Source organism: Myodes glareolus, chromosome 11 (genome assembly GCF_982192425.1).
Source record: "Myodes glareolus chromosome 11, mMyoGla1.1, whole genome shotgun sequence".
NCBI lineage: Eukaryota > Metazoa > Chordata > Mammalia > Rodentia > Cricetidae > Myodes > Myodes glareolus.
Window position 1 is genome coordinate 53,170,066 of NC_142036.1, and position 18,870 is coordinate 53,188,935.

Genomic DNA, 18,870 nt, shown 5'->3' on the forward strand with positions numbered 1-18,870 from the left:
AAAGGAAGAAGTCAAACTCTCACTTTTTGCAGTTGATATGATAGTTTACATAAGTGACTCCAAAAACTCTACCTGGGAACTCTTGCAACTGATAAATACCTTCAGTAATGTGACGGGATACAAGATTAAAAAAAAAAAAAAACCAGGAAGCCTCCTTTACACAGATGATAAATGAATGGGGTAATTCTAATCAAACAAGTAAAAGACCTGTATGACAAGAACTTTAAGTCTTTGAGGAAAGAAATTTAAGAAGACAGTAGAAAATGGAAAGATCTCCCATGCTCTTGGATAGGTAGGATCAACACAGTAAAAATTGCAATCCTACTAGAAGCAATCTACAGACTCAATTCAATACCCAGCAAAATCCCAGCAAAATTCTTCACAGACCTTATAAGAACATTACTCAACTTCATATGGAAAAACAAAAACACCAAAAGCGCTAAAACAATTCTGTACAATCCTCCTGGAGGTGTTACCATTTCTCACCTCAAACTCTACTATAGAGCTATGGGAATAAAACCGCGCTGTATTGGCATAAAAACAGACACATGGATCAATGGAATCGAATTGAAGACCCTGACACTAATTCATGCACATATGAATACCTACCTGATTTTTGACAAAGAAGACAAAAAGGTACAATGGAAAAAGAAAGCATTTTCAACAAATGGTTCTGTCATAACTGGATGTCAGTCAATATGTAGAAGACTGCAAATAGATCCATATCTATTACATTGCACAAAACTCAAGTCGCAGTGGATCAAGGACCTCAACATAAATCCAGTTACATTGAACCTGATAGAAGAGAAAGTGGGTTGCAAGTGCGCAAACTGGTACAGCTGCTATGGATATCAGTATGGCGATTTCTCAGAAAATTAGGAAACAACCTACCTCAAGACCCAGCAATGCCAGTATATACCCAAAGGATGCAATTTTAAAAATTCTTCTATCTCTCTAAACTGGCATCTTTACATGAGACAGACATGATTTTGTGTTAGGTCAATTCTCAACAACCACATGGTGACTCACAATCATCTATAATGGGATATGTGCCCTCTTTTGGCATGCAAGCATGAATGCAGACAGAATAATCATACCAAAAAGAAAATCATTTTTTTTCTTTTCTTTTATTATGTTATTGGATGGAATTGAAAGAATAGGGCTGATAAAAGAATAGCTTATCTCCAGTCTATTACAGTGTTCCCCCTCTGCTCGGTGCAAAATAAAAGTGGTGGGCAAAATAAGAGAAGTAAAATTAGAGAACTGTATGGCAGAAAGGATATAGTACAATGGGAGACAGAAAATTATGCAGCAGTTATACAAATAATAGAGAATTGGAACTGTGCTAATGACTATAAAGGCTAAGGGCATGAAATAAGCATTTATAACGGGCATTGCTAGGTGAGAATTGAAGGGTGTATAGATTATTCAGTGAAGAAAAAGCTGAGGACCTAACCAGAAACTGGATTTGTGGTGGAAAAGAGTTTTCTAAGAATTGAAAGATTTGTAATACAGATGCATTGTGAAAAGACAGATGGAGTTAATATGATACGAAGATGGAGAGAGAGAGAGGGGGAAAGGGGAGAGAGAGGGGGAGGAGGAGGGAGAGAGAGAGAGAGAAGAGAGAGAGAGAGAGAGAGAGAGCGCGTTCTATATAGGACCCTATAAACTATGGTAAGAGTTTTGTTATTTTTACAGGAACAAAAGAAAGCCATTTGGTGTGTGTGTGTGTGTGTGTGTGTGTGTGTGTGTGTGTGTGTGTGTTTTGTTATATTAGAACAGTAGAGATGAAATAAGACAGTTTGCCATGTTGCTACATATATAGGCATGGAACCCAGGAGATAGGTAACATGGAAAAATTGCTACTCAATTTGACTATTTATATAATGCTACTTCTTTTGTTTGGAGAATTCCTGCTGTAGATGTTTGGGAGGAAGAGGAAACTGAGCATGTGCTAAAATGCTGTGGAGAAGTCAGGTCATATGAGGACTAAACATGTTCAGTAGATTTAGTGACTGGGTGGGCTAGTTTTGTCAGCTTGACACAAACTATAGTCATCTGAGAGAAGAGAACTCAATTGAGAAAATGTCTCTATAAGATAGATCAGTCTGCAGACAAGCCTGGAGGGCATTTTCTTAATTATCAATTGATGGGGAGGGCCCAACCCATTGTGGCTGGGGGTCACCTCTGGACTTGGGTCCTTGGTTCTATAAGAAAGCAGGCTGAGCTTGGGGACCTTGGGAGAGGGTTGAGGGGGAGGGGAGTAGCAGGGAGGGGAGCAGAGAATTATGTAGAGCTCAATAAAAATCAATTAAAAAAAGAAAGAAAGAAAGAAAGTGGGCTGAGCAAGTCACGAGGAGCAAGACAGTAAGCAGCACTCCCCCATGGCCTCTGCATCAGCTCCTGCCTCTAGGTTCCTGCCCTGTTTGAGTTCCTACCTTGGCTTCCCTCAATTGACTGTGATTCAGACATGTAAGCCAAATAAGCCATACTTTCCCCAAGTTACTTTTGGTCATGTTTTTTTTTTTTTTTTTTTTTTTTTTTTTTGTGTGTGTGTGTGTGTGTGTGTGTGTGTGTGTGTTTTTAACACAGCAATAGAAACCTGAACTAAAACAATGATAGAATGTTATTTTAATGTTCAGTAAGGACAAAGCTTACGGAATTGGAAGGCAGATTGAAGTCACTTGAGAAATAAGCGAGGAGGAGACACTATGAGCTTGAGTGACTGTTTAAAAATGTGTCAGCTGGAGGTCGAGCAAATTGACTGTGGAGGAAGAGTCTCCAGAAGCCAATTCAGACAGCGATTTGTATAAAAAAAATTAAAAACTACCTTCAGGGGTGCTGAGGGCAAGGTGAAAAGTCTGTTTTAGCACAACATGTTGGAAAAGTCAAGAAGAAAAGAGAAGCTGATTGTACCTTTTCCCTAATTTCAAGCGGGCTAATGTGGAGAGAAACTGTGTTGGGGAGAAGATCTGTAGGAGTTAAGTCCAAGGCAGAGAGGTAGAACCAAGCGGAGGAAAACCCAGCATTGAGCAGAGTCCCATGGCACTTGTCCCCAGACCAGCAGCTCTCTAACTGGACTGAAGACCCACTCAACACTTGGAGATATCGCTCAGCCGCTAAGATCACTGACTGCTCTTCCAGAGATCCTGAACTCAATTCCCAGCAACCATGTGGTGGCTCATAGCCATCTGTAATGGGATCCAGTGCTCTCTTCTGGCATGCAGTTGTATATGTAGATAGAGCACTCACATACATAAAATACATACATATATACATACATACATAATGTACAAAAGCAAACAAACTGGTACTGTGTCTCACGCTACCGTCTCGCCAGCAAGAACCACGCGGGACACTAGGATCCTTCTGCAGAAATAGCTTTAATACCCCTTGGGAGAGAGAGCATCAGCCAACATGGCCGGGGACCCTGGACGAGGGGAACCCAACCCTTATAAAGGAAACAGTCCCTGCTTCGGACGTGTCACCCTTCGATTGGCCCGCTGCTCATAATCCTAGGTGATGCCTTGGGAGTAGGCAGGGACAGCAGTGGGAGGTTACCAAGCACATGTGCGCTCACCTGGTGGTGAAACCGGATGTCAGCGCCATCTTGTGATGGAATATGTGACTGCGGTCCTCTACAGTACTGGAAACCTAGCTAACTGCCCTGTGACAGTGAAGTTATTTATACAGGAGGGGAACCCACAATCACTACTTTACTAAACCAACAGAATCCCTAACAACAATCTAGACGTTTGTCCTTGTGCCCACAGATAAGTACAGCCTTACTCTTTATCAAGGAAACTTCTTTTTGCAACCGATAGAGACAGCTATAGAAAATCCCAACCAATCAAATTCTTAGTCCCAAGGGAAACATCGACAAAACATGCCCACACCCAAGTTTCAGGAAACATTGTGGAAGATGGGGAGGAAAGGTTGTACAAGTCAGAGGGTTGGGGAGTTTGCTGTGAGACTTTGTCTCTCAGTAACGACTGCCCAAACATGATCTGAACAAAGATGGCAGCAAAAAACATGTCAAAGTAAACCCAGGGTGTTGTTGTTAGTGGCACTACGTAAGGACCTACAGGGAAGGAATTCTGGGAGTGGGAGAGATAGTCTTCTCAGGGAAGAGCACAACACTTGGCTATCTAATATCAAATGGTCAGCTCTGAAATGTCACACATACGAGTGACTTTACAAGCATAGACATATATGCATGCAATAACAATAAATGAGGGCGTGGATTTGAAAGACAGCAAGGAGGGGTCTATGGGAGGGTTTGGAGGAAGGAAAGGGAAGGAAGAAATGTAATCATAATCTCAAAAAATGTTTCAAAAATTTGCACTCATAGAAGCAGAGGGCAGTTTAGAGATTGCTGAGGGTTAACTAGGAGAGATGGGAGATAGAAGCAGGTGATTTTAAATCAAAGGGCACATGATTTCAGCTAGGCAGGATGAGAAAATTCTGGAAAGCTAGTGTACATCCTGGTGACTAGAGACGATCATACTGCGTTTTGTACTTAATATATGATAAGAGTAGAAATTAAACAACCTCACCACCAACAAAATAGCAATTGCATGGAGGTGGTGGATATGCTACATAAATTAATTTGATTTCATTTCATAATTGCTATGACTTGTCTACGGATTGAGTGTGTTTCCCTCAAGGCTTCATGGTTGAAATCTAATCCCCATTTTGGGATATTAAGGTGGTAGATTTGTTCAGAAGTGGGGATTTGGGGTTCAAATTAGGATTAGATATAGTTACTGGAATGGAACCTTCAGAATTGAATTCTGATAGATATATAAAGAGAAGGTGGGGGACCAGAAGAGACACGGTTGACTGATATGCATGGTTGATCGTGGTATGATGCCTTGCACTGCTTTGGGGCATTATTGCCAAGAAGACCTCAGGAAATCTGAGCCAAAACATACATCATTAAGGCAAATTTGCCAGTCTGTAGTATTGTGCTATTAGCAATAGATAGAGAATCCAATAATGCATTGAAGTTTACTTGTTATGCTCTGTAAATATATACAGCTTTTATTTATAAGTTATACTCCGATCAGCCTGGGAAAACAAGATTCTCACATACAAAAAAGAATAAATCAGCTAAATTCTTATATCATCAAAACTTATTAGCCTTGATGACTTACTATCATTAATACCAGTGAACAATATAACGTGTTATAACAAAATTGAATACACAAGTGTGTGTGTATATAATCTGAGACGTTCAAGAAAATTGCTGGAAGTTTGTTTTTTAATTTAAATAATTTATGAAAACACCAATTGTTCAGATCATTTAGGAAGGTAATAAAAGTATTAGAAATATAAAATTGAGAAGCAGTATAGCTCAGCGGTAGAAGGCACAGTTAACAAACATGTTAACTGGGTTCAGTCCCTGGGTTCAGTCCCCATCACTAAGAGATTAAAAAATAAAAATAGACCCGGTTTTGGTGGCGCACACCTTTCATCCCAGCACTTGTGGGGGCAGAGGCAGGTGGATCTCTGTGAGTTCAAGGCCAACTTAGTCTACGGAGTGAGTTCCAGGACACCCAGGGATGTTACATAGAGAAACCCTGCCTCAAAAAATTAAATAAAATAGAATAATAAAATAAAAATAGGGGCAATTTAGGGGATTCTCTGTTTTTTCCCCCTGTATGTTCACTTTAGATACACAAATTCAAAAGCATAAATTATCTGGTGTATTATAGCTCCTAGGGAAAAGGCTTCCCCAACTGAAGTGCTACAGCTCTGTTCCTGCGGGAAGGGTTTCCCCAATGCGAGTGTTAAAGCTCAGATGGAGAGACATCCTGGCAGCCAGTAGCCAAGGAATACCACGAAATCACATGGCACAACAAACCTCATACAAGAGGTTTATTGGGAGGGAAAAAACCAGGAGAGTGTCTTTTTCTGCTGGGGGGTGGGGAGCCGCGAGATTTCTGGGATTGGTGAGCAGCACCAATCTTGAGAGGAGCACAGGGATTAGTGGGTTCTGTTTCATGGCCCTAGTTTGGTTGGGGCTTGGGGTCATATCAGGGTCAGGGCGTTTTCCTACATCTAGGGACAGTAGTTTAAAAAAAAAAAATTCTTTTTTTTTTTAAATCAAATGAAAATCTCTTAAAATCTGCTTTCCAGGAAATTTTGAGAAGTTCCGAATTCAAGCTGGATATTTGAATTCAAGTTTCTCCGTGTGTTAATGTTCATTTTCCTGCTGATTTCCAAGACATTTTTGCACTAAAGGACTGGGTGGCCTTTAAAGAACACTGCTAGTCACCAGAAAGCCATAGATTCCTCTTGGCGCTGCTTTCTGACCCCAGCACCCATCCTGGGACTTTTGACGCCTCCACCTCCAGAAGGCTTGATTACCATGCTCCCGCTCCAACGTGATCTCGCGAGATTTGCTGCTGACCACGTGACCCTTGCGTGTGTGGGGTCTCCCAAGCCCTGCGCCAAAGGACTTAGACTCCGAAGGTTAGGTCGTCGACCGGACCGTGAGTTGGGGACCCCGCGAAGAGCGATGTTTGGGGGTCCATAGGGGCCCGTTAGGTGGAAGATGCGGGGCAGGGGCAGATGCGGGCGGGGAGGGCATGGCGCGGACCCATAGACTGCACGCCCTCCCAGGACGCGCTTGGGCCTGGTGCTGAGGGACCGCGGCCTGGGCTGAGGAGAGCAACTGTGAGGGCTTCCGCCATCCCTGAACGTTCCCGCCATAAATGAGGGGGGGGGGGGATCGAAGCCGGCCTGGGGCGGGTCTAGGACCAAAAACTGTGGAAAACCTTAAGGAAAAGAAAAAGCTGTGGTGGCTCAGATGCAGCAAATCGCATCTCTCTAAGGTCCAGCCCTGTGAAGGATTTAAGAATTCACACCACCCTCCCCTTACAGTTGTTACAGAAGTTTTAAAATATTGGTTAAGATGTCTGGAGGTCTGTGGGTTCTAGTATTCAAAGACTTGCCTTTCCCAGCGCAAACTACCACAAGGACAATTTCCAGAACTTTCCACCTTGCAGCGCTTTTCAAAGGCCCATTCAGTTGATCATCAGGACTCAGGAAGAGCTGGCTACGAATTCAGCCCTTGACTGGAAGAGGCTCTCTCCTCCCCATGTCTTAATCCATCTGTATTTTTCTTGTAAGAATGCTACATTTGCCAGGCAGTGGTGGCTCACGCCTTTAATCCCAGCACGTGGGAGGCAGAGAGGCAGGCGAGTCTCTCTGAGTTTAAGGCCAGCCTGGTTTACAGACTGCTATATTTGAAAGGTTCTTACTTTATATATGCTGTTTTATGTATGGTTTCTGAAAGTTTTGTTATTTATTTTGCCCAGGATCCAAGATGACTGACAACCTGTTTGTCAGTTTGGACAGGCTTTTGTTAGAATTTGGTAGGTATAAAATGAAAATAAACAGTCTTTTGTATTAACATTTGACATTTAACCATGAAGTAAAATTACAAAAGAAGTGTTTATTTTAGTTTTCCAGTATGAACAAGACAAAAGTACTAAAGAAGCTATGATTCAAAGAATTAATAGTAAGTAGTTTTGTATGAAATAAATATTTTCATTTTTATTTTATAGTTACAGTGCTTAGAGCAACCTATAGTTGTTTGTATGTGAGAAAGATCTTTCTTTTGAGTAACAATGAGCTGTTTATCTTAGGGGTAATAGTTGTAATGAGTGTTGGTGATGATTAATGTTTGTACTCAACATTTTGTTAAGAATTTCTCAGAAATAATCCCTTATATACAACATTTTTTCCCCTTCAAATAACAAGGTAATTTCAAATATTTGAATTTTTTCTCTTGAAATAACAGAAAACCATAGGTTGGTAAATGGCATGCTTTCAGGAAGAATGATTTTTAAAAAAATAATAAGTAAAATATCAGAATTAAGTAAATAAATGCAATGCTTTTAATTTTTAAAATAGTTTAGTTCTGTTTAGTTTTGAAAACATAACTGTTAATTTCTTAGTATTCTAAAAAGAATTTTATTATCTTTTCTGCAATAAAAAAATGAAATATTAATTATTTCAGGACTGGAGAGATGGTTCAGTAGTTAAAAGCACTTGCTGCTTTTGTGAAAGACTCAGGGTCAGTTCCCAGCACCCACACTGATTCACAGCTTCTTGTAACTTTAGTTTCAGGGAGTCTTGACCTCTTCCAGTCTTCAGTGGACACTAGGCATGCACACAGCCACGTGTATACAGTCAGGCAAAATACTCATACACATAAATTTTTAAAAAATTATCCCAATTAAAAAAATTGTATCTTTTTATCATTTATTTAATCACGAGTAACAAGTGTGCTGATGTGTTTAACAATTGATGTGCAATGAACGAAATTTAACATTTATCAAAAATGAAAGCCTTTAGTCGTATCATTAATGAATAAATGTTTACATGTTTCATTTATAGCATTTATAGCTTTAAATGCCATCTAATCTAGCCCTCCATTATAAAAGATGTTGGGCAGGGCCGTTTGTTTTTCTTTAGGCTTATGTCCTCCTTAGCTTCTGGATCTAGGACTAGACCTGGCTTTGATTCTCTTGATTTTTAGTATAGATGCCCGTCTCTCTCAGGTCTTGTTTCCTTTCCATTTTCTGATTTTCCTTCTTTTAGGTAAGTTTCCATATACTTTTGTTTTTCTGGTATGTTTGTTTATTTTGAATTTATGATTTCTAGATAAATAAAACAAACATATTCTTTTTCAGAATGCCTTGAAAGTATTAAAGAAAACAAAGCAAATGTCTCTAACATATGTGAAGCTATAAACAAAACAGATGAGGAAATTGCTTATTACTGTAAACATAGTAAAGAAATGAAAGACTGCTATAGTAAGTAAGTATTTGACAGAAATGAACTTCCATTTCTTACAGAAATGTTGAGTTGGGAGTATAGCTCAATGGTAGGGCATTTGCCTAACATGTGCAAGGACTTTTTTTTTGACAACCACAGACAAAAATCCTATTTTAAAGTAACATTGTTTTCTCTGTCCCCCTTCTCTCCCTTCCTTCCCTTGTCTTCCTTCTTCCTTCTCTTTTCCCTCCCCTTTTCCCACTGGGAATTGAACCCAAGGCCTTGTATATTCTTCCTTTACACTGAACTAAACCCAAACTCCCAAGTTAGTATCCATTATTAGTAAAATAATTAAATTGTCTAGTTATATGCAACTGCAGAAGGTCTTACAGAAGATTCCACAGAAAATCAGAAATAAGAGTTATAATCTCACTAATTCAGGTTTGGTTAGTCTAATACTTAGTCTAAACAGAATTTTGTAAATTGAGAGTGTTGGCACATGCTTATGTACTAGCACTCAAGAGATAGAGGCAGAAGAATCAGAAATTCAAGTTTTCCTCAGCTACATAGATTCCCAGGCCAAGTTGAGATATAAGATTCTGCCTACAAATAGATAAATTATTTTGGGTGTGAGCTTGGTATGTAAAATTGCTATTGATCTTTGACTTTTCAAGATCATGGATTTCTGTAAGAATTTAAGCTAGGGACTGAAGAGATGGCCCAGAGTTAAGAGCACTCACTGCTCTTGCAAAGGCCCAGGGGTGAGTTTCCAGCACTCATACAGTGGCTCACAACAGGCTGTAACTTCAGCCCCAGGGGTTCCAATACCTTCTCTAGCCTCCATGGGCACTGAATGCATTTGGTGCATGAACCAACATGAAGGCAAAACACCCATACAGTAAAAAAAAAAAATCAATCTAAAAATTTTCAAGATAAAAACTTAAGAAATATGTCTTTGGATTTATTCACTCATATTTTACTTGGTTGCAATTAAATCACATTTCTTATTTAAGGTTTAGCTGTAGGAAAACACTGTATATAACTGCCAATATCCAACATTAGGTGGTCTCATTAATTTAGGTATATACTTATTACTCAACAGTCAATAGAATTATGACATGCATGTTTGATATGGAAAGAAGTTAAAAGTACATTAGAAATAGAACAAAGCAGATAATAAAATCTCCTTCAAGTATGAACCCAACTAATAATTATATATCTAGATTTCCAAAATTAAGAAGATCCAAAGGTTGTACATCAAAATGTTTGTAGTGAGTATTTCCTTAGTGACTAGTGTGAGCATTTTTAAATGCACAGAATATATGTATATGTAATCTTTGAACCTCTAATTCTATTCTGGAGAAAATTTTCTAAGAATTGATCAGAAATATAGACAAATGTTTAAGTTCTGCTCAGCAAATGATAAAAGAGGATAAGTTATGTGTGATTATGACCTCAGTATTGTTAAAATGATAGTAAAATCTGGAGATAACTTGTTAAAGTAGTAATATTAGTTACTTAATATTAAGGAATGCAGATAGTGGTGCTGCAGGCCTTTAATCCCAGCACTTGGGAGGCAGAGGCAGGTAGATCTCTGAGTTGAGGCCAGCCTCGTATACAGAGCAAATTCCAGGACAGTCAGGACTGTTATAGACAGAAACCCTGTCTCAGAAAAAAGCTAAAAAAAAAGGGGGGGATGTAGATAGTTATTTTTCTGTATATACTTTTCTGTACTTACAGAATGAACATGCTTAAGTTTGAAGTTAAAAAAATATAAAAAAACAGAAAATTTCACGTACTACTTAAAACAGAGGTTTCATGGTATTCAGTAATTTAGATTTTCTTTTTTGTTGTTGTTGTTTTTGTTTCTGGTTTTTGGTTTTTCGAGACAGGGTTTCTCTGTGGCTTTGGAGCATGTCCTGGAACTAGCTCTTGTAGACCAGGCTGGCCTCGTACTCACAAAGATCTGCCCGCCTCTGCCTCTCAAGTGCTGGGATTAAAGGCGTGTGCCACCATCACCCAGTCTTTGTTTTTTTGTTTGTTTGTTTGTTTTGGAGATTCATTGTTCTTTAAATGATTACATTATTTTTTGTTCCTATAGTCATCTCACTATATTCATTTATCACTTTGAGATGGTAATCACAACTATCATTTTTTTCACAGCTGGAAGCCAACATGTGATGTTTTTCATAAACATGAAGATTATATACAAGATCAACTTACTGTTTACCAAGAAACCAATGAAAGAGACAAGTACAGTATATACATTTATATATAGTATATTAAATATATCAGTTCCATAAACTAGTATTGTCAGGGATTATATTTATTAATTATTAATTAATTAATTATATAATTACTAATAATTAGTATTAGTAAGAATGGTAATTGAAAAATGGAGCAAGTTTGTATTATGAGGGTTTTAAGTAAACAAATGCTATGTTCCATTGTAGGTCTGTTTATTTATTGTAAATCTCTATTTTGTGTGTGTTCAGCTACCGCCTCAGATATAAACTATTTATCAGAAGCAACTATTGTAGCAGAATCATTCAATGATTCTTATAGGAAACCATGTGAAGAAATACTTACATGTAGAGCTAGCTCATGAAAATTTGGGGATATTGACTTTTTTGCAATGCTGGAAATTAGGGTAATTGGGTGGAAGCAATACTTTTAAATGTATTTAAATACTTTAATTTTAAGATACACATGCAAGAATTTTGAAAAAAATTAGGTTAGCATACAAAATAATGGTATTTGTCATGGCATGTTTACACATATGCGTCATTCCTTGCTCTCATTTGCTTCCTTCCCTCATTAATCCCCCCTGTGCTCCCTCCCCACCTTTCACTAGTTAGCCCCCTCCTACTTTGTAAAGTCATTGCTATTTCCCACCTCTCTGAAAATCTCTTCCCTTTCTCTCACTTCTTCCTCCCCTTTCTAGTTTTGTTAGCCACACACACACCTTTATATAAAAATACACATACAGATTAAATCTTGGTTCTACATATAAAAAAACTTGTAACACTTTATTTTCAAAGATGAACCCTAAAAGAAGTAGGGATGAAAGTTATATATTTGGAGTTTCTATCATTAGAAATCATGAAAATGTGTAAGATGTCTCAAGGAAATGTATGGAGTAAAACCAGGAGCATGATAGTTTGAATGAGAATGGCCCCACAGGCTCATATGTTTGAATACTTGATGGACTGTTTGGGAAAGATCGAGAACTGTGGCCTTGTTGAAGGAGGTATGTCACTAGGGGTGAACTTTTAGTTTTCAAAAGCCTATGCCATTCCCAGTCAGCTCTTGTTCTCCCTCTCTTCTTCTCCTCCCCGTCCCCTCCTCTTCCTCCTCCTCTTCTTCTTTTCTTCGTCTTCATCTCCGTCTTCGTCATCTCCCTCGTCATGAACTCTAACCCTCTGGAACTGTCATCCCCCTATAAACTCTTCTATAAGTTGCCTTGGTTATGTTGTCTCTTCACAGCAATAGAAAAGTAACTACGACAAGGAGGAAGCTGGAGTATGCCATCTAAATTATCCCATCTACCTTTTGCCTCTAGGCTTTTCTTTCTCTCTTTCTGTATACCTTCTTTACTTCTTAACTACGTGGCTTGCTGTGTAGCTGAGTGGCTGGCCCCTGATGTCCTCCTCCTTTTCTTGCTCCTCAGTCCTCTCTTGCTTCCCAGTACCTCTTTTTTTCTTCAATTTATTCTCTCTGCCTGCCAGCCCACCTGTCCTTTTGCTTACCTAGCTACTGGCCATTCAGCTCTTTATTAGACCAGTCAGGTGTTTTAGGCAGGCAAAGTTAAACAGCTTTAGAGTTAAACAAATGCAACATAAAAGAATGCAGTACATCTTTGCATCATTAAACAAATGTTCCACAGCATAAATAAACATAGCATACCTTTAAATGATATTCCAAAACAATGTAGGACACCTTTAACTGAGTTAGAAATTCACACAGGTGGCCCTACATATTTTATTTGGTATAGATGCAGATTAGACTTTGAAATTCCTAATGGTCAAGGCAATGTAGAAATATCATCAGGTTGGGACTCAGACTGTTTGTTTAAAAAACAGTTCAGTTGCCTAAGATGAGTAACTTTTCCTGAAGCTTCAAATTTCTTTCCTGGATCTTCAAAATGAGGAAATGGAGAATGGAGTAATTAGAATTTTGTATGTGTGCATGCACATGCATGTGTGCTTATATCATTTAAATGTAATTCATGATCATTTAAGATTTTTTAAAATGTTTAATTTATTTAATGTGTGTGGGTTTTTTGTTTTGTTTTGCCTGCATGTGTGTCTGTTTACTGCAAGTGTATCCAATGTCTCTGGAGGTCAGAAGAAGGTATCAGCTCCCTTGAAGTTGCAATTATAGAGTTGTTAAGTGCTCCTAACTACTGAGCAATCTCTCTAGCCCCCCATCTCTCTCTCTCTCTCTCTCTCTCTCTCTCTCTCTCTCTCTCTCTATTTATATATATATATGTATACACACCCAAATATATAATTTTTAAAGAAAAAAAATGTTTCAATGAGAACCTAAAGCAAATCAGTCCAAATATGTGTCTTTTAAAAATAGTGTTTATTCTAGATAACCTTTCAAGCTAAACAGAGGTACTTAAGTGGAAGCAGTTGTTTCTAAACCAGTCATACAGATAATTTGAATTTATGACTCAGTATCAGACATTAAAAAAAAAGAAATGAAATAATGCACCAGCCATTCTATCTTCCATTTCTACCTCACTTTTCAGACATGGTTTCACTATGTATTCTCAACTAGCTTTCAGCTTGGTATATAGCCCACCCTTGCTTCATACTTTAAATTCTCTAGTCTCATTCTACCAGTTGCTTGCTTCTAATCTCTTATTCCTGCCTAAGGCATTTATGAAAACTAATATTGCTACTACTTGATAATGATGAATCTTCTTGAATCATCACTTAGGAAGTTATGTGGTCTTCTAGGATTACTATATAGAGTATGTTTGGTAATAAATATGTGTTGTGAACAAGATGGATGGATGCTAGTTTCATATGGTATGTTAGCTTTCTTAAAGGTATTTCTCTATTCCCTTTTACTGTTTTCCCAAGTTACTCCAAGTGATAAGTGATTAATTAGCAAATACACAATTTGGAGAAAGCTTATTTAGAGGCTCAACTTTCATATCTTGTTAAAGAGGACAGAGTTTTGTAATAGTGTCTTCTGGATATGACAGGATTGCCACAGTTATTAATAATAGCTGTGGTTGTTTGCACACTATCAAGACAGCTTTCTAGCATGGAGTCAGAAGGAGGTTCATGAGCCGCACCCACAGCTGAGGAGTAATGGATAGTTTATGGCTTCTATGGGTATAGAGAGTCAATTCTCTTTAAGCATGTAGTTTCTGGTAGGTTGACCATGCTCCAGTGGATGGCTGCACAGCCAGAAATCTATGAACAGTACAAATTGGATCAATAATTAACAAAAAGAAGACACAACGTTGGGGTTGGTGGGTAAGTAGAAATGGATCTGTGAGGAATTCAGCGTGAATATGGTCAAAATGCATTGCATAAAATTCTTAAATAATGTTATTAAAATGATGAGAATTGATGATAATTGAAGAGGATTAAGTAATGCATGAATAACTCAGGTAATAAGACAGAAGTATGGTAGAGGAGTTAAAGAGAGCTTGAAAGATAGAATATCCAGGGAAGTAAAGATAAGTAAATGATTGCCATTTAGGCTTAATGGAATAGACTTTAATAAATGATATTTGCTAAGTTTTTACATTTCTATATAATTTCTTTTAATTTTAACAGAAAAATGTATCATGGTTATATATGTCAGTATGAAGATGTTTTGAAACAATACCAACTAAAATACTCAGAAACACGTTTTTCATGTAAATATTATGAGAAGAAAAAAGAACATGAAGAAATTCAAAACAGAGTGTTGGCATGTACTGAACAACTAAAACATAATGAAACTATTCTTATGGAACTTCTAGGTATTAACATTTTTATTATATATTGATTTAGTTACAGCGTTTTTACAATGAAAAAATATAATCATTCTCAACTACAAATTTGTTTTGCAGTTCCTGCTCCGTTCCCATCACTTACTAAATGGACATTACACATGTATCCAAAACAGATTTCACTTATAATTTTATTAGATAAGTATAATTTCCTTTACTAATTGTTGGTTTGGTTTTTCAGTTTAAGTCATATTTTAAAAATCACTTTAAAAGTCTTCTGGGGTTAGTTTCCTTATATACCTATGTGATCAAATAACTTAAGAGAAAATAAAATAATATGTGCATCTGGCTTTAAAGTAGCAACCAAATGAAGAATTTTATCTTTCTTTGTCTTTTAAAAAGTTCCAGATGAATTGATTTTTAATTTCGCTTTAGGACAGAAGGTAGTAAGAAAGTGAGTCATAATTATTCATTTTGAAATGTGTTGGGTAGCTGTCTTGTGCTGGGAAATGCTGCAATTACAGAACTCCCTTGAAAAGAACTTGAGTTTAGCATGGGAAATAGACACCTAAATTAATCTGATAAATATTACTATAATAGATAGTTAAGTAATTTTTAAATAGTTTGTCTCACCTGTTTGTCAAAAAGATCTGTGATGATGAGCTTAAAACTTTAATCTTCTCTAAACCCTTAGAATCCTTTATTTGCTGTTTTATCGGATTATAATTCCACTGTGGTGTCTTTTTTATCCATGCATTCTGTTTTGTTCCCATTCCCATTCCAAAGCCATTGTTTTAATGCCTCTACTACTTGCTTTCTCCATGTTTTGGTTTTAGACTGTTTTACTTTTTTTATGGTTTATTTAACTTTACTTTATGTGCATTGGTGTGAAGGTGTCAGATCCCTTGCAACTGGATATTCAGACAGTTGTGAGCTGCCATGTGGGTGCTGTGAATTGAACCTGGGTCCTCTGGAAGAGCAGTCAGTACCCTTAACCACTGAGTCATCTCTCCAGCCCCCTTTATTATATTTATTTGCTGTGCATTAAATGCTCAGTGGGAAGGATCAGAACTTGGTAATTTAAGATACAGCTAAAGTTTAAGGGGTTGGTTATGATTTGGGAGGACATAACAAAATTTGAATGACCAAGAGGTAGGAGGTAGGAAGAATTAAAGAATTAGGGTTTAAGTTTTTATATGTAAATTTTTAAATAGACACTTTTGATAATAACACTTGATAGACCATTCACTTGAAGTTTTGGTTGTAGCATACAAATCATGTATATTATAAAGCAAGATAGGAAGGATTTAAAAAGTTTCCTAAGAGTTTTATTCATGGTTTATTATTATAATCAGTTCTAGTTTTCCTAAGTGGATTATACAGTAACTTAATAAACTATGTTAATAGTTTATTAACATAGTTTATGTTACTATGGGAAATACTCTGTAGGTATAAACTATTTCAAGCAGGAAAACCAGATGGGGAGCTCTTTTAAGTTATACAGGATACATTGATGAATATTATGGATAAAGAAAAGGGAAATTTGAGTGGTTTTTTAATGTTGGCTTTGGAGTAAATAAATGATAGAAACTTAAGTTAAATTTGTCTTTGAATTGATTATATTTTATTAGTTATGCCAAGTGACACAATGAACTTGCATAGAAAAAGAAGAGAATTGTACCTTGTAAAAATATTTCATTGAACGAAAAAACCCCAAGTATTCTTGATAGAATGTAAATTTTAAGTTCATTAATATACTATAGGTAAACTATTTGTATTAGCATTACTTGTATTTTCAGATACTAATTATCAATTTTGTAGAAAATACATACAAATAGTATATATTAATTATATAATAAATGTAAATTTTATTTTGTGCCTGTTCCTTAACATAAAAAGAGTTAATTTGAGATATAAAACACAAGACATTCTTAAATGTGCCAACAATTTTACCAAGAGATCACTCGAATTGGAGAAAGAAGCGGATGATATGGAAATAGAAATTAATTCTTTAAATAAGGTATATATTATATTTTAATATATTCTTAATGTATAAATATGAGATAATATTAGTCTACAGTCTTAGAGGAACAGTTTTTAAAAGACAGTTTAAGTATAGAGAGAGGCCAATTTATTTACCTTAGTGAAGCCAAAATATATTTCAGGTTCTGAACTTATGTAACTCTTCGTTTGGGGGAATAGTTTGGATTTCTTTGAGGTATGAGGAGAGAAGATGAAGAGAGAACAGGATGTAACTTAGTTATAAGAATTGATTTCTTTTTTTTTTTTTTTTGGTGAAGGTTCAAACTAGGCACCAGTGCTTGTTAGACTATTGCATTACTGGGTGCACCCTCAGCCAGAATTTAAAGAACAACAGTGTCTTTGAAAGAGAAAACAAAATAGTAAATAGTTTAGTGACTTGGAAAAACTTATAATTGTAGTTAATAACATTTAAAAGTCTAGGATAAAAATAGTTTTTAGAATTTTTCTGTAATACATTTCTATATCATCCCTTGAGTTGTGGATTTTCTTAATTAATTTATTTAATTAATATTAATTAATTTATTTTATTTGTATGAGTATTTTTTTTCTACATATATGTGCCCTACATTCAGGCCTGGTGCCTGTGGAGGTGAAAAAAGGCATCAGATTCCCTAGAACTGGAATTTGGGTGGTTGTGAGCCATCATACAAATGCTGGAAACTGAACCTAGGTCCCCTGTAAGAGCAGCCGGTGCGCTTAATCATTAGCCATTTCTCCATCCATGACATGGCAGTTTTCACTAAATACTACCAAAAGTACAAATCTGAGTTTCTAGGGGAAAAACAAACAAAAAAAACCGAATCAAAATGTGTTTATTAGTTAAGAAAAGTATTTATGTCTGACTGCACTGAAGGCTCTCTGTCTCTGTCTCTCTGTGTCTCTGTCTCTGTCTCTGTCTCTCTCTCTCTCTCTCTGTGTGTGTGTGTGTGTGTGTGTGTGTGTGTGTGTGTACACATACTTAAAGGCCAGAGATTAACATTGGGTATCTTCCACTAACCACCTGAAAATGAAACTTATCCATTTGGGTTGACTGACTGGCCAGTGCGCTTGAGAGATCTGTTTGTTTCCACCTCCCCAGTACTGGATTACAGGCTCATCCCCTTGTTACCTAGCTTGTATGTGGGCACTGGGGATCTGACCTGAGATCCTTATGCTTTCAGGGCAAACTCCTTGCCCACTAAGTTTTCTCTCTTTAAATTCCAGGCAGTGCTTCTACCATAGTCTTCCAGGTTCTAAGAATTGCAAGTATGAGCTGTCATAAAGCTAATTATTTTGTTTTTCTTATTTTTCTTTTTAGCAGATTGCAAGACTTTTTGAAAGTAAGAATTTTTCAGAAATACTAGAAGAAAAGAATAAAAATACAGAAAAGAGAAAAGAAATTAAAGAAAGGTATAGGTAAACTTTAAAACTGAATTTAATATGAATTCTACAGGTAAAATTTTGAGTCTGTATCTGATATTATGTTATGCAAGCAATTTTTCTGTTACTCTTATGCAATTACTATTTCTGTAAATGTTATGAACTAATATCCAAAACTGCTTGTGGTTTAGGAAGACCAAATATATCATACAACAAGAAATAGGGTAGGAGCACCTCATCTGTTCTTTTTGTTGTTGTTGTTGCTGTTGTTGGAGACAAGGTTTCTCTGTAACAGCCCAGACTGTCCTGGAACTTGCTTTGTGGATTAGGCTGGCCTTGAACACACAAAGATCTGCCTGCCTCTGCCTCTCAGGTTTATCTTTTCTATAACCTGTCAATATACAAAAAAATTATTCAGTTTCTTTGGTAGGACTGCAACAGTTACACAATAGAGAAGCAGTGTTTTACCCTTTTTTAAACTTGCTTTGTTACCAGCTTTACTAGTTCTTCCTTACCTTAAAGAGTGAGGACGAGACTCCAAATTCTTCTGAATCTGCATCATTGCGTATTTTATTGATACTTGTGGAGATAATAGAAGGATCAATGAGGCATAAAAAGCACAATGATTTTACCTGTTACTATAAGAGAGGAAAATACTTGTATTACTTTTTGATGCTGTTCCTAATCAACTTTCTTCTTTTTGAAGAAAACGGCACATA

General features: G+C 36.8%; 1 protein-coding gene across 1 annotated transcript in view; it reads left to right on the top strand.

The window, feature by feature from the left end:
* Positions 1-6,441: 6,441 nt before the first annotated feature.
* C11H14orf39 (chromosome 11 C14orf39 homolog) overlaps positions 6,442-18,870 on the top strand; it is a 41,062-nt gene continuing 28,633 nt past the window's right edge. The window contains exons 1-9 of the mRNA XM_048415767.3: positions 6,442-6,497; positions 7,326-7,382; positions 7,472-7,528; positions 8,706-8,832; positions 10,954-11,043; positions 14,592-14,779; positions 14,870-14,912; positions 16,649-16,769; positions 18,090-18,181. Coding sequence (XP_048271724.3) covers positions 7,334-7,382; positions 7,472-7,528; positions 8,706-8,832; positions 10,954-11,043; positions 14,592-14,779; positions 14,870-14,912; positions 16,649-16,769; positions 18,090-18,181 — 767 coding nt within the window. The 5' untranslated portion in view covers positions 6,442-6,497; positions 7,326-7,333. The remainder of the gene's footprint in view (positions 6,498-7,325; positions 7,383-7,471; positions 7,529-8,705; positions 8,833-10,953; positions 11,044-14,591; positions 14,780-14,869; positions 14,913-16,648; positions 16,770-18,089; positions 18,182-18,870) is intronic.